General features: G+C 54.8%; 3 protein-coding genes across 6 annotated transcripts; 1 reads left to right on the forward strand and 2 right to left on the reverse strand.

The window, feature by feature from the left end:
- Positions 1-1,053: 1,053 nt before the first annotated feature.
- On the reverse strand, positions 1,054-5,717 carry GALR3 (galanin receptor 3). 4 transcript variants are annotated; one of them, XM_033058331.2, is made up of 5 exons: positions 4,392-5,717; positions 3,767-3,844; positions 3,048-3,159; positions 2,788-2,909; positions 1,054-2,220 (listed from the first exon to the last, which is right to left on the reverse strand). In XM_033058331.2, exons 3-5 carry the CDS (start codon positions 3,135-3,137, stop codon positions 1,326-1,328), a joined length of 1,107 nt encoding a protein of 368 aa, XP_032914222.1. In that variant the 5' UTR covers positions 3,138-3,159; positions 3,767-3,844; positions 4,392-5,717; the 3' UTR covers positions 1,054-1,325. The 4 variants fall into 4 exon arrangements, with proteins under 4 accessions (XP_032914222.1, XP_032914219.1, XP_032914221.1 ...); XM_033058328.2 differs by having other exon boundaries at positions 2,788-3,159; XM_033058330.2 differs by lacking the exon at positions 3,767-3,844 and having other exon boundaries at positions 2,788-3,159.
- Positions 5,377-8,857, forward strand: LOC116995532 (noggin-like). The gene has a single exon (XM_033058332.2). The coding sequence runs from the start codon at positions 5,377-5,379 to the stop codon at positions 6,373-6,375; it is 999 nt and encodes a 332-aa protein (XP_032914223.1). The 3' UTR covers positions 6,376-8,857.
- A 266-nt stretch (positions 8,858-9,123) lies between these two features.
- On the reverse strand, positions 9,124-13,773 carry GCAT (glycine C-acetyltransferase). Its single transcript, XM_033058327.2, has 9 exons — positions 13,557-13,773; positions 13,341-13,471; positions 12,638-12,739; positions 11,968-12,114; positions 11,525-11,679; positions 10,948-11,030; positions 10,406-10,577; positions 9,870-9,991; positions 9,124-9,481 (listed from the first exon to the last, which is right to left on the reverse strand). Exons 1-9 carry the CDS (start codon positions 13,756-13,758, stop codon positions 9,330-9,332), a joined length of 1,266 nt encoding a protein of 421 aa, XP_032914218.1. The 5' UTR covers positions 13,759-13,773; the 3' UTR covers positions 9,124-9,329.
- Between the last annotated feature and the right edge of the window lie 172 nt (positions 13,774-13,945).

Below are 13,945 nucleotides of genomic sequence, written 5' to 3' on the forward strand. Positions count from 1 at the left end.
TTCGCCCCAACATGCAGCAGTCAGTCCTGATCTGATCTGCTTGTTTTGTAAGCTGGGGGACCAGGATCAGGGGTGACCAGCAGCCCAGCTGCTTCTAGGCAAGAACAAGCAGTGTCCAGCTGTGCCACATCATTGTTCCTGCCTGCTGTTCCCTTCTCCCTCCAATGCTTTGGGCTGTGGAGTGAGTCTTCACCTGAAAAAATGATGAGGCCATGTGAGCTGGCCAGCAGCCATGGCATCATGTACAGAGCGTGGCTGCAGAACTTGCTGTTCCCAGGAAGAAGAGTAAGGCACACCGGACACGTTTTTGAAAGACATTCACTGTAGAAAAGTGGCAGCCACCATGAAAGGAGAAAGGTGGAAAAATCAGAAACAAGGATAGAGGCAAGGGAAGCTCAAAGTGCAGGAAACAACATCAAGCACTTGAATGGAAAAAGAAAACTAATTCCCAGCACAGTTGGCAGTTAGCCTCCACACAGAAAAAGGGATGTCCTTGGAGCTGAGCTCTAGCAAGGCGAACAACAGCTTCAGTGAGCATTAGAAATACCATGTCACCTGGGGATTAAGAGTGGGCAGGACAAAGCAAAAAGGAAAGATTTACGCAAACAGAAGTAGAGAACAGAAAAAGAAGATAAATAAGGGGGAGATCATGGCTCTGCTCATGCACACCACAGCTCTGCAAGCTGCCTGATGTCATCCAGCCCCACTGTACAATGCCTACAGCACTGGCTGGGGCCAAAACCACTTTACTTTTGACACAACTTCCAGCATCATGCATGGGGACAAATGAGGACACCAGAAGATTTTGTAGCCCATGCAGGGCTCAGGACACCTACAAGTGCCATGGCAACCTGTAATCGTTTCCCAGCTTCAGTGTGGAAGTCTGGATGTCCCACAATGTCACAGCTTTCCCTAAACACTTTTTCCTGAACCTCCCATCTTTCATCTTCTCTTAAGAAATTATAGGTTCAGATCTGCCTCACATTAAGAATTACATATTCAGGAACCACGCAGCACTTTTATAAAACACCATACATAAATAAAGAAAAGGAGGGCTGTTGCAGTCACCTAAAGTTTACTGTGAATATTGAGCTGGCATGATGGCAGGTCTCAGACATGGCTACAGGATTATGGAGGAGGTGTTTGAGGAGTTCTGGGGGACTTGAACTCCGTTTATTGGGTCTCAATGAGCAAGCTCATCTCTCACTGCCAACAAAACCATCTCAGTGGCGATAAGGTGTGGGCAAGATGATCCTGGAGGAAAGCAAAACCCCTGTGACGTGGTCAGAAAATGTGATACAAATGGATACTGCTTTTTTGCCTCTCTAGCCCTTTTCTAGGGCTCCTTCTTGGTCTTGTCCAACAGCTCCTCTTAGAGGGGTCACATCTAGGGAACGGCCAGCTGTTGCCAAAACTTCCTCCTCCAGCAGCTCCTTCTCAACATAGACCATGGCATCTTGTACCTGCCGAGTCCATGCTCTGGCTCGACTGGCATCTTCATGGTCCCTTTTCCTTGTGTTCTCCTCTGGGACTTGGGTCACCTCAGTGTTGCCTCCATAGAAATCTCTCCTGTTGGCAAAACCTCTTTCCACATTGACCATATGGACTTTCCTTCCACCTCTCCTCTTCTTCTTTTTCTTGACCTTGTTCTGGAAGAAGAGGCAGGTGAAGGCCTGCTTGAAATGCTTGCGGAAATGCTTGGAGATGAGGGCGTAGACAATGGGGTTGAGGCAGGAGTTGGTGTAGGAGAGGCAGTGGGAAGCCAGGCGGAAAGCATAAGTAGCCCGGTTGAAGGGAAAGTGGCCAAACCAGAAGCAGAGGATGACAAGGTGATGGGGCAGCCAGCAGAGGCAGAACAGGATGGCCACTGTGACAATCATCTTGGTGACCTTACTCTTGGCTTTCCGAGACTCTGAGATTCTTTCTATGGGGTCTACGGAAGTCCACAAGAACTTGATGGTCCTTGTGTATGCCAGGCTCACCACGGTCACAGGTAGCAGGTATCCGAATACAAACGTGATGATGTCCAGAACCTTTCTGCGCTGGTCCTCCCAGATGGGGACACAGATGGGCACACCATGGTAATGGATTATCTGGTAGTAACTGAGGTAAGGCCCTGCAAAGAGCAGTGACAATGACCAGATCACCACAATGGCCACTCCTGCATTTCGGGACGTGCGGAGATCCCGGGACTTCAGTGGATAGCGAATGGCTAAGTACCTGGCAAGGAGGGGAAGGAGAAGGAGAGACAAAACACAACATGGGTCACATGAGGCATTTCTCCTACCCTGTGAAACTGCCATTTGTGTAGCCACCCATCTCCTCCCTCCCAAAATTTCTGGGAATGAGAGTTACAGTGAATTCACAAAAATACCAGGGTCATTCCAACAGACCGTCTGGGATCTCTATCATCCACTCTGCTGTGCTAGCTCAGAAAAGGCAAGCAGTGTATCTCTCGAACCAGGTAAGAGAAGGATAGGAGCAGGACTCTCCTATTTCTTCTGAGTTGTGTTGCTGTTTTGGGGGTTTTGCTGCTCTTGCTTATGCATGGTGGACTCCCCTCCTTCCCAAGTGAGCACTGGGTAATTTGGCTGAGAGCTTGGCTTAGCAGAGGGAGAGGGCATGAGGAGCTGGGGAGACTGGCTCTGCTGGGCCTACCTCTGGGGAGACCCAACCTGCTTATTATAGGACACCCAACAGGGTAAGTAGTGGCCTTTCTCCCACGGCTCAAGAGCAGCAAACACAGTGTCCCTGAGCTGCAGAACTCAAAGGGAAGGGGACACTTACCTGTCAACAGAGACGGCAGCCAGGGTAAAGCTGCTAGCATACATGGTGAGGTAGATCAGGAAATGCACAGCCTTGCAGGCAAAGGCCCCAAAGAGCCACCCATCCAGGGTGTAAATGGTGGCCTGGAAAGGGACACAGCAGATGATGAAGCACAGGTCAGCCACAGCCAGGTTGAGGATGAAGAGGTTGGTGGTGGAGTACTTGACTTGGCCATTCCACAGCAGCACAGCCAGCACCAGCCCATTTCCCACAGTACCCACAAGGAAGATGAGGGAGAAGATGATGGGCACAATAATCCCTGCTGCTCGTAGCTCTGGGCTGTCAGAAGAGATGTTCAACCCTCCTGGCATCTTCCTGTCAGACTGCAGGGACCTGCATTGGGAGAAAGGGATAATAGGCCCCAAGGTGTTTGACCCCAGCCTTCGACACTCACATTTCTCCCAGAGATGCCAATCCCAACCAGTTGGCTATATAGTGCTACCAAGATCCTTGTGACATCACTGGCAAGAATGCTGTTGCGGTCAGTCAGCCCACATCTGCCTGGCTTGAGCAGAGGTGAAGCCGCTTTCTCCTGCTCGGATTCACATTGCCACCAGAACATCATCTGTGCTCCCAGCACCCCGAAGGATCCTTCCTGCCCTGCCACCTGGCCTCACCCACGTTCCTCCTATGTTCCCAAAGCTGCTAAATCCCTTGGGATTGCTTGCTTTGGCAAGTCTGACCCTGGCTAGTGTTCAACAGGGCCATGGGGTAGGAGGCTACCGTGGGCTGCAATGGTCCCAGCACACTCAGCCCAGGGCTGTGCCACCTCTGATAGCAGGGACCTGATGCCTGCATCACACCCCACAGCAGCAGCACCCCAACACATTCCCACCCCAAGTGAACTTCTAAAGCTGGGACCACCTTCACCCTGGAGCTGGCTGCTCCTTGCTCCCTGTGCAGTAGTTATGCTCCACAGAGGAGAGGCAATTAAACGCACCTTTTCCTGATGCTGAGAGGTGGTCAAGGGCTAGATGGTGGTAGGTAGTTGATGATGAGGAAGAGACCCTGGAACCACCTGAAATTCAACATGATGATCATTGTGAAGGAGCCTGTTATTATCACAGCTCAAGGAAATGTGATTTGCTGCAAAACTTCCTCCAGCCCTGAGTAACATTGTGCTCAGGCAGGGAACATCAACAGTCTATCTCTGAACAAGCCTTCCCCTTGTTGTGCTATCATTAGAACAAATTGTCCTTCTCTGAGCAAAAACAGAGAAGGAAAGACACTGTTATCTAGCTACCGTTGACAAGCAATTAACTCATTTCTGGGTCATGCAACCTCCTTCACTCCATGCTCCCCCATCTCTCAGCTCATGCCACTTCTGCTTCCCAGCTTCTTTGTGTATCGCACCAAGAGACTGTCCCTGCCTCTCTATGTCTTTGGCCCCCTCTGTCCTACTAATAGGTACCCTCCAGCTTACCCAGCTTATTCATCTGGCCCCATGGGATCTCCCCACTGAAGCTGAGGAGCCTGGTCTCCTTCTGGGCATGCATAACGCACCAGGGAGGTGGGTTATGCAGGGAGCCTGAGACCACTTTTCAGCTTTGGAACCCGGCACTCACCTTTTTGAGGAAGGGCCTGCGGCTTTGCCACTCGCTCAGGAGACCTCCAGTCCAGCCCACGCGGTGGTGGCGGGAGGATGCAGACCACAGAAGAGTTTATCTGGGCAGCTCGGTCATCCCAGTCACTCCTGCCTGGTGCTCTGCTGCCTACCCCTGCCTGCCACCAGCTCTGCTCTGTCTCCTCCCGGAGCTCCTCTCCTCTCTCTCCGACTCCCCCTTTTCCCTCCCTCTGCTCTTGCTGCTGATCCATAGTTCTCTGTTGGTTTTTTTTTCCCCTCTCCCTGAGGTTGGGTTTGAAGTTAACCCCTCTCTGCCCAGTTTTCCTGCAGGCTCTGCTGCTTCCTGCTCCTCCTGCTGAGAAGGGGGTGGCAGAGAAAAAGATCACTACTCTCTGGTAGCAAAGGGAGGATGGAAGGGGAAAGGGTCCCTTGGATATCAGTGGCCACCTCTCAAGGCTGTGCGTTCAGGACGCGCTGTCCAACACCTTCGGGGAATGTAAATATCCCACCACTGTGAACCTGGTCCCTGCCCTACCCCTCAAATACTAAACCCTCTGGAGGATGAGCAATTAATTGCTGTCAATAGTTGTAATTAATTGTTAGTAGAACTGAGCAGATTGAGCCTCTCCCACAATGTTTGACTTAGGGAAGGAGAAGAAGGCAGGTTTTGGATTCCATCCAGTCCAGGTCTCCACCCCACCAGTACTGCAGTGTGGGAGGGAGGACAAGACCTCCAGCATGGCCACCTCCAGAGGTCCAGCTCTATCACAGCTGCCTGGGACACACGGGGGCTGGCTGATGTGACCCACACAGCCCTCCTGCCCTGCCACTCTGCTGCCATGTCCATCCTGGTGACAGCACCTGTGCCTTGAAGACTTCCAGGTGCGCTGAGTGGAGCTTGGTGATCCTTTCTCAGCAAGACTCAAAGGCCACCACCTTCCCTTCACTGGGAGGGTTGCGTGCACCTCTTCCAGTGACGGAGCAGGATGTGGAGGAGACGCTGGCCCCTTCTCCTCCACAGCAGCCCCAAATTATCCCCATTGGCTCAGTGGCGGGAGGGACCACGCGGCTTCTCCCCCCACCTGCCCCTCTGGTGGGAAGGAGCGAGGTGTCCCCGCCAGCTCCCTATCAGCCGCTGTAACCAGGGAAAAGGGGAAGGCCATGCCTCGGGACGCGGTGATAACCCAGGGGATGCGGCACAGTGCGAGCCTGCAGCCAGGCACAGCCTGCCACAAGTGCTGCTCGCCATGGACGGACCACACCGCAGCTGCCGCCTCCTCCTGCTGCTCTGCCTGTTCCCACCGCCGGGCATCCCAGGCCCGCCGCCGCCTCTGGAGGAGCCTCAGGAGCCGCCGCTGCCGCCGTCCAGCCCCGCGGACCCCACGGCCCACCTGCTGCGCGACCACCCCTCGGCCCCGGTGCGGCCCTACAGCCTGTCGCTGTCCCCCGAGGATTATCGCTACGCCCCCAAGCCCCGGCACCTGCGCCCCGGGCGGCTGCGCCGGCTCCTGGGCCCGGCCTTCGACCCCTTCTGGATGGCGACCGAGGAGCCCCGCGGCCGCAACGGGAGCATCCTCCAGGGGAGCCCGGAGTCCATGAGCAGGGACCTGGCCGAGGGTGCCGGGCGGTATCACCGCAAGCTGTGGCGAGAGGCGGAGGCGCTGGAGCTGCCCCTCGGGCTGGCGGGGGCCCTGGCCCGCCAACTGCGGCAGTGGCTGGTGGAACGGGCCACCTGCCGCCTCACCTCCGCCTGGGTGGACCTGGGGCCCGTGTTCTGGCCGCGCTGGGTGCGCCACACCACCTGTGAGACCGGGCCCCCCGGCTGCTCCTGGCCCCCGGGCATGGCCTGCCGGCCTGCACAGCTCACCCGCATCAAGCTGCTGGCCTGGCACTGCTGGACCTCGCCGCACCCCGGCCCCACAAACTGCACCTGGCGGCAGATCCCATACCCCGTCGTGGCTGCCTGCAAGTGCTCCTGCCGCTGAGGGGCTGCGGGGGGCTACCGAGGTACCGCCCGCTGCCTGTCCTTGCGGCCAAAAGGCCCGAGCGTCTGCCTGGACTCACCCTGGGAGCTGGGAGAAAATCCCCCAAACAGAAATAAACCTCCAGGAAACATGAAGGGATGGCTGTGGTCGTTGCTGTGTCTCGTCGAAACCCCTCGGGTGGGGGCGGGCGGTGCAGCTGCTTCACCCTTCACCCATCAGTGCTGTGAGGCACCAGCAGAGGCCCTTGTGCAGCATTTATTTCCAGCAAAGGATGAGGGATGGAAAAATTATGGCACTGAACAGCAGGTTCAGACCCTGTTTGCACCAGCCCCAGCTGGCTCAGGCCAAGCTAGGGCATCCCTGCCTGCCTTGATGGGGCTGCAGGCAGGGAGCCAGGGCAAGGGAATGCCAGCAGAGAAAGGGTAGAGGTGGGTCACTGCTGGGGTGGAAACAGCAATGTGGAGAGGGGGTGTAGTTAATCAGTGGGCAGTGGGGTAAGTTTGTGACTGCAACAATGCAGCCTAGATGAGGACAGAAGAAGTGCAGGGTGGGTGACAACCCAGGGCTGGAAACATTTCTGGGGCTAGGTGTGTATGAAAATGGGATAGGATAGCCCCCTGCGTGGAGGTAAAATGGGTGAAATATGTGGATCCCTCACTTTATGCCATGGTGCAGAGGGTGACAGCTCCAGACTCAGGACTGCCTGAGCAGTATAAAGGGTAGGTCAGGGAGCCAGGGGTGGGAATTGCCTCTTCAAAAAATGACATCTGCCTCTACATTCCAGTCAGCAAAACAGCCTTTGCCTTCTGGGCTGTCTACAGCTGTAGATCAGACCTAGGCTGGAAGGCCTTGAAGCAATAAAGAGCAGGAGGATTTGCCTCAATTTTCCACCATCACAATGCCTACAGGTCAATGAGGATGGCATTATTTATTACCATGTGCCATCATCTGACCCTCCTACCTTCCCGGGATTCCAGCACTCCACAGTCTGTTCCCCAGACAGCTCCAAAGTCTGCTGCTGAGCATGGCCTTGAAGCAGGCAGAGTGCAGGGAGCTGACTGCCAAGGGACCTGAGAGATACGGAGGTGAGAGGGAGGTCAGGGCCTCTGGTGAGGGGAGGAGCAGAAGGGCAAGCCCATGTGTGTGTGCATGCAAAACCAATTGTGAGCATCACAGGAAGGAGGCTGCTGTTGCTGCCCTGGCCTGCAGCTGAGCAGAGAGGCATGTGTAGGGCTGCTCTGCCTATGAGGAGGACTTGAAAGCTGGAGCAGGGTTAAATCGCTTGGGTTGTCTGCCCTCAGTGGAGGGGAGGCATCAGCAGGGATGCCTGCAGAAAGCCAGGGGAGACTAGGGCTGGGGAGCAGCAGGAGAGGAATGTGAGGGAGGGTGGTACAGGTGAGCAATGGAAGTGTGCAGGCAGAGGGAACAGGGGGCACATGCATTGGGCTCAAACCAGCAGTCATTCAGTTTAGGGCGTCTCAACTTCCCTATACCTGAACCCATCTGGCTGAACTTTCATCTCTTCCAAGTCGCACAAGAGGCCTGAGAGCAATCTCCCTGAATTCTCCACTCCATTCCCCATGCCAAAATATTGCCTATTGGAAAGGGTTTGCTGCACTGCGAGGGCCTGGTGCCACAGAAAGGGAATTCTGTATCATAGCTTATCAGCAGGCTGAGTTCAGGCCCTGTGGAGATGGAAAATTAAACAAAATCAGCACAGTTACACTACCAGCTGTTCTAACAGGGTTTGGTTGCAGTACTCTCAAACCTACAGGACATATTTCTGCCCTATCCTTTGCATCCTTGTAAAGCCCTACAATCCTGGATTAACACCTGTATTCTTTTGCAGTTGCTCTGGCTCAGGTCAGACATTATTGCCCTGTAGTTTGCTCCCTGACAGCCTAGCAACACATAAGGACTTCAGAGCAGGTCTTCGCTGATGTGACCCAGTGCTCCAGCACCCAGGCACACTCCACTTCAGCTAGAATCAGTCTCTGGCTGCAGCTACTCATTCAGCACATGGGCCGCTGGAAAGACACACAATTTCTGATCTGGAACAAAACTGATGCAAACAAAGCAATCCTAAGAGATGCCCAGGTCCCACTTGTGCCTTTTTGGATGCTGAAATACTACATCAGCACTGCTTGGAGGAACAAATCCAGAGATTTCTGCCATATGGAAGAAAATTCAAGGTTTCTGTCACCTGCTCTGCCCTCTGGCCTCAGCCAGATGCAAATCCTCTCACCATGCTGCTGGCCTCTGCCACCTCAGCTTGCCCACTGCCTGATGGCCTCTCTGGGGCAAGATGTCTTTCCCAGGGTAGGTTTGGGACCACTTAAGCAACACCTTGTAGTCAGGGAGCAAGCAAGCCTCACATCTAACACTTGAGAGCGAGGAGGAGAGAAAGGAGCACTGGAGTTTTGTCTGACCCATGTCCTCTTTCCCTAACCAGCTGCCAGTGGCACAGGTTGCAAAGGGCTTGGGAAACACCCCTGCCTCAGTGGGGAATTGCAGGAGTCAGATCTGCCAGGGTGATGCTGCTGGACCCACAGGACAGCATAGAAGAAGCAGGCAACCTCAGGCACATCAGCAATGCTGTATTTCCATCAGCAGGAGATAGCAGGAACTGCAGTGCTTCAGCATCTGGACTGAGGCTTCAGGGAAGACATAGCAGAGTGTCTGGTCACAGCATGAGAGGATGGGGATGGGGTGCAGCTCCTGGATGAGGAAATAGGAGGCAGACAAATATCCGCTGTACCGCAGGAACCTTTAATGACACTTTTAAGTGCTGGCTGCCAGTGCTACCGCCAGCACGCTGGCTGACTCATGTGATGCAGGCTGGGATGCCTTGAGGAACCGTCCTGCTTTTGGTAGTGTGCTACTCAAGCCTTTTTCCCCATCAGAGGCACTTGGTTGTGGGCAGGGATGGTGCTGAGGAGATGTTTCCTGGCCCCTCACGACAGCGCTCCGTGCTTCCGTCCCACCTCGGTGAAGGCTTCCACGCAGCGGTCGATGTCCTCGTCGCTGTGCACGGCCGAGATCTGCACCCGGATGCGCGCCTTCCCCTTGGGCACCACAGGGTAGCTGAAGCCAATGACATAAATCCCTGGGGAGGAAATGCAGGCAGAGTCAGAGCTGGCTGGGATGGAGGCAGGCTGAGGTGTACTGGGTGACAGAAAGGCTCCCCTCCCAATAACCACTTCCAGGCTTCAGGGTTTTCAAGCATGGAATGAGGCTCCCAAGCATGGAAATGAGGTTAAGGGCCAGCAATGGAGATGGAGTCCAGCATAGTAGGGAAGAGCATTAATGTAAATCTCCTCCCTAACAAAGAAAGAACGTGCAGCCAGCAACATCTGGGGGAAACCATGAGAACATCTGCATCTGGAGGAGTATTGGATTTCATGTAGGAATACCCTCTGAAGGAGGGCTTGTGGTGACACCACCACCAACTGTCCCTTCCCTCAAGGAATGTGTCTGCTCCCTCTCCAGATCACCTCTGTTGAGCATGTCCTCCGCCATGACTGACGCCAGCCGAGCATCCCCCAGCATGACTGGACAGATGGGGTGGTCTTTCCCCGAGATGGTGAAGCCAGCTGCTGTCATCTTACTTCTGAACCTGGTGAAGGGAACAACAGGATGAGTAAAAACCTCAACAACCCTGTCCTTGGAGACCACTGCCTTCCTTTCCCTTGGGAGCCCTGGCTACTGAGAACTGGGTAAGGTTTGCTCCACTGTCCATCTTCTGTGCGGGGAAGCGATCTCTCCTCTTGGAATGACCTCCTGCCATGTCCTGCTCAGCATAATGGGACTGCAGATCCTTGAGTGGACAGTGTACCCCAGTTTACAGAGCATACAGATGTGACACATCTGCCTGACACAGACAGGCATATCCTGCAGCTTCCCCTGAGCCCTGACTTGCAAACTGTCTTCACAGCTACCACCAGGAAAGGAGTGGGGGGTGTGAATAAATCACAGACAACTCACTCCTAGCAAAGCTGCCCCTGCTCCCACCCCAATATGGCCCCCTCACCGTTGGGTTTTGGCAGCCATAGACTGTGCAATGGCATTGCTCTCCATGAGCAGGTCCAAGGCCTTGGATGCACAGCCCACCACAGCAGGGGGCAAGCTGTTGGAGAAGAGGTACGGGCGGGAACGCTGGCGGAGCAGATCAATGAGGGGCTTGGGACCTGTTGTGTACCCACCTGCAGACAGAGGAGAAGGAATTGGACAAGGCATCCCAGGGTCACCTGTTTAGAGTGAGGCTTCTTGATAAAGCCAACCTGGCACCTATAGCAGGAATTTAGGTAGAAAACAGGTCTAAAAAAATCACAGCTGATGCTTTTGACCAAGAGTTTCCACCCTGACCCCAAAAGCAAATGCTTTTGGGAAAGATCACAGTGTAAGGAGCACACGACAAGATCTCCTTAATCCTGCAGCAACATCCCAAACCACGCCTCATGCCACCAGTGGAAAAAGATAACGTGCATTCGTTAGGCAGAGGAAGGAAACATAAGACTGATGCTGTCGAGCTCTTTAGGGCATGCAGGACCCTGGACAAGAAAATGCCTTCACCTGCAGCTCCTCCAAGGGCTTTTCCCAGGGTAGAATTGATGATGGTAACTTTGTCCATCACTCCCAGGAGCTCATCAGTACCCCTGTAAATAAAGCAATGTCACATTATCAGCTGTGCCAGCACACACTAGAGAAGCTGGTGGATACCTCAAGGGAAACAAAGCACAGTCAGCCAGGTCTCTGGCATCCTTCCTTCTAGACAAGGAGGAATAGCCTCTTGAGTTAGTTCAACCCAAGTGCTGATCTTCCTCTCCCACAGAAAGCCTAAGCTGGGACCTCACAAAGTAAAAGCATGGTTTTTCATCCCTTAGAGATAAAAAAGTGTTCAAACTTCCCACAGAGAAGTTTAATAGTCCAAACAAAGCACCTGCCAGGAGAGGTGGTGCCCAGATGAGATGGTCACTCCATCTGTGACACACTGAGAAAAAACTGTCACTTGGGGATGGATCACTGTTAAAGCATCTCCTTTCAACCCAAAGGTGAGGTGCAAAGCCTTCAAGGAGTCCCCATTCACCTTTGTCCTTGCTTCAGAATTAGTCAGGGTAGGAGAAGAAACAGGGCTGAACTAGTCACTCACCGCCCATTGGGTCCCAGGAACCCCGTGGCGTGGCATTCATCAATGAAGACCAGGGCATCGTACTTCTGGGCCAGCTGGCAGATTTCCCTCAGGGGCGCAATGTCACCGTCCATGGAGAAGGCACCGTCAGTGGCCACCAGCCGCAGTCGATGCTTCTATTGAAGGGAAAAAGGCACCCCAAGGGTGAAGATGTCACCATGAGGAGAGGGCCTAGCAAAGGGACACACTCAAACTCCTGTACAGAGAGGATGTACCTAACTGAGATGAGGGGGATTTGCAGCACAGCCAGCTGCTTTGCCATCTTGCCTATCCATGCCTGTTGGCAAAAACAATACTTATTGCATGGGAAAAGGCACAGCTCACCCTCCAGGACTAGTTACTGCTGAGGCAGTACAGCTAAGCAAGTACCCTGGCATTGGGCAGGGAGGAGCAGACCTCCATACCTGCGCTTCCTTCAGCTTGGCCTCCAGGTCCTGCATGTCCATGTGCTTGTAGCGGTACTTGTTGGCCTTGCACAGGCGGATCCCGTCGATGATGGAAGCGTGGTTCAGCTCATCTGACAGCACTGCATCCTCTGGGGTCAGCAAGGCCTGGCCGTGCCAAACAGAAAGGCTCATCCTTTGCTCCAGATGCCACCTCACCAAGATCTCCCAGCCTCCGACAGTGCAGAGAACAAGGCTGAGATTGATTCCAGCTGCCACGTTTCTCCTGGCAGTGCTAAACTTCTATTTCCTTCCTAGTCACTTTATCCTGATTTCTTTACACGAGGCTCTTGCTTAGGGCTTCTGAGCTCAAATCCTCCCTCCCCCTTTCCTAACATGCCTGTGAGAGCACCCCTTCCCCCCACCCACACTTTAAAGGGGAGTACAGACCCCTGCAGAAATGGGAACCCTCCCCAAGAGGTGGAGCTGGCTGGAGACAGCAGAGGTGAGGGTGGTTAAATGCCTCTGTATGGCTTCCCTGGTGCAAGGGCCCCAAGTCAGGGCTCCTCAGCACCAGTCACTGCCTGCTTTTCTGGTGCGCAGAGCTCACACCACAGCCTCTGGAAGGCACAGCTGCTACACTGCTGTCACCTCCCTTCTCCATACACAGCACATGGGAAGCCTTATGAACCTCAAAGATCCCAGCGTTGGCATCAAAGCAGCTGGCATAGAGAATGGCATCTTCCCGCTGGTGGAAACGTGCGATCTTCTCCTCCAGGTCTTTGTGTATGCTCTAAAGAGAAGAGAGGAGCAGGAGTCAACAGTGGGGCAGCACAAGTTCTTGCTTGCCCTACTGCTGTTAAATGCTGACTTGAAAGGGGAGGAGACAGGCAGGTTTTATCCAGAAAAGGTGTGTGTGCGTGGGATGAGTTACCTGTGTTCAGAAAATGCAGCCCTAAAGTATGATTATGGGTTCAGATGCCAAAAGCTCAGCAGGGAGACTCCAAGCTCCCCATGCACAAGGAAGAAGCTCTGCTTGTCCTTTGCACTTAACCAGGCAGGACTCAAAAAAGGCTCCAGCAGGGATAAATTGGGCTGGGTCTAATGGAGCCACTTCAAGTCAGGTTCACTGAAACTGTGACCCGCAAGAGAGAAAAAAAAGACATCAATTTTCCGAATTCAGAGGGGCGTTCAGTTTCTTTGCTCTCAGGTGTTGTAATGGTTTAAATTGGCGTATTTCCAGATGCTTGGCTAGTGGGGACTTGGCAGTCCCTTTTCTCACCACGCCACGTGTAATTTAGCACTGTGCACGGATGCCGAGTGGGAGTATCGAGAGGAGAGTCTATGTGGACATCCTGCGAAAGACTCGCGGGGATGGGGATGCTGCCCAGTACCTGGGTACCGCAGATGAAGCGCACGGAGCTGAGCCCAGCGCCGAACTTCTCTAGGGCCTCCACAGCGGCACGGATCACCTCGGGGTGGCTGGAGAGCCCCAGGTAGTTATTGGCGCAGAAGTTGATGATCCCTGCGGGAAGAGAGAGAGAGAAGCAGGGGCATGGCACCGGGAGAAGGCCCCGAGAGCCCTCCTCCCCGCCGCCCCCCGCACGCACCGGCGCCGCCGCCCGCCAAGCGGAGGTGGGGACCCTGTCGGGAGGTGATGACGCGCTCGCTCTTCCAGGTGCCGGCGCCGCGGATGTCCTCCAGCTCGCTCTCCAGCCGCTGCCGGAGCTGCGCCGCCGCCGCTCCCGACGCGGCCCGGGGGGCGCCGGCCCCGCCGCCCCGCAGCGCCCGCACCGCCGCCGCCCGCCACATCCCGCCGCTCCGCTCCGCTCCGCACGCCCGGGGGCGGGCCGCGGCGCTAATTAACCACGGGTTAATTGCTGACCAATGCCCGTTGGCCGCCGGGGCACCGCCCCCCTTCGGGCGGGGCGGGCGCCGCCGTAGCTCCAGCGGTTGGGAGCGTTTGGGCATCTTCTCTGGGAGGCGGTCGGTGTCTTCC

The sequence above is a fragment of the Catharus ustulatus genome, chromosome 4, assembly GCF_009819885.2.
Source record: "Catharus ustulatus isolate bCatUst1 chromosome 4, bCatUst1.pri.v2, whole genome shotgun sequence".
NCBI classification, from domain to species: Eukaryota; Metazoa; Chordata; class Aves; order Passeriformes; family Turdidae; genus Catharus; species Catharus ustulatus.

Coding starts and splice junctions, on each gene's coding strand:
- GALR3 (XM_033058330.2), bottom strand. CDS start 3,137: ATGCCAGGAGGGTTGAACATCTCTTCTGACAGCCCAGAGCTACGAGCA. Junction 2,221..2,787: donor GCTGCCGTCTCTGTTGACAG/GTAAGTGTCCCC, acceptor CCTCCTTGCCAG/GTACTTAGCCATTCGCTATC.
- LOC116995532 (XM_033058332.2), top strand. CDS start 5,377: ATGTGGAGGAGACGCTGGCCCCTTCTCCTCCACAGCAGCCCCAAATTA.
- GCAT (XM_033058327.2), bottom strand. CDS start 13,758: ATGTGGCGGGCGGCGGCGGTGCGGGCGCTGCGGGGCGGCGGGGCCGGC. Junction 11,680..11,967: donor CCAAGCTGAAGGAAGCGCAG/GTATGGAGGTCT, acceptor TCCCTTCAATAG/AAGCATCGACTGCGGCTGGT. Junction 9,992..10,405: donor ATGGCTGCCAAAACCCAACG/GTGAGGGGGCCA, acceptor TCCCTTCACCAG/GTTCAGAAGTAAGATGACAG.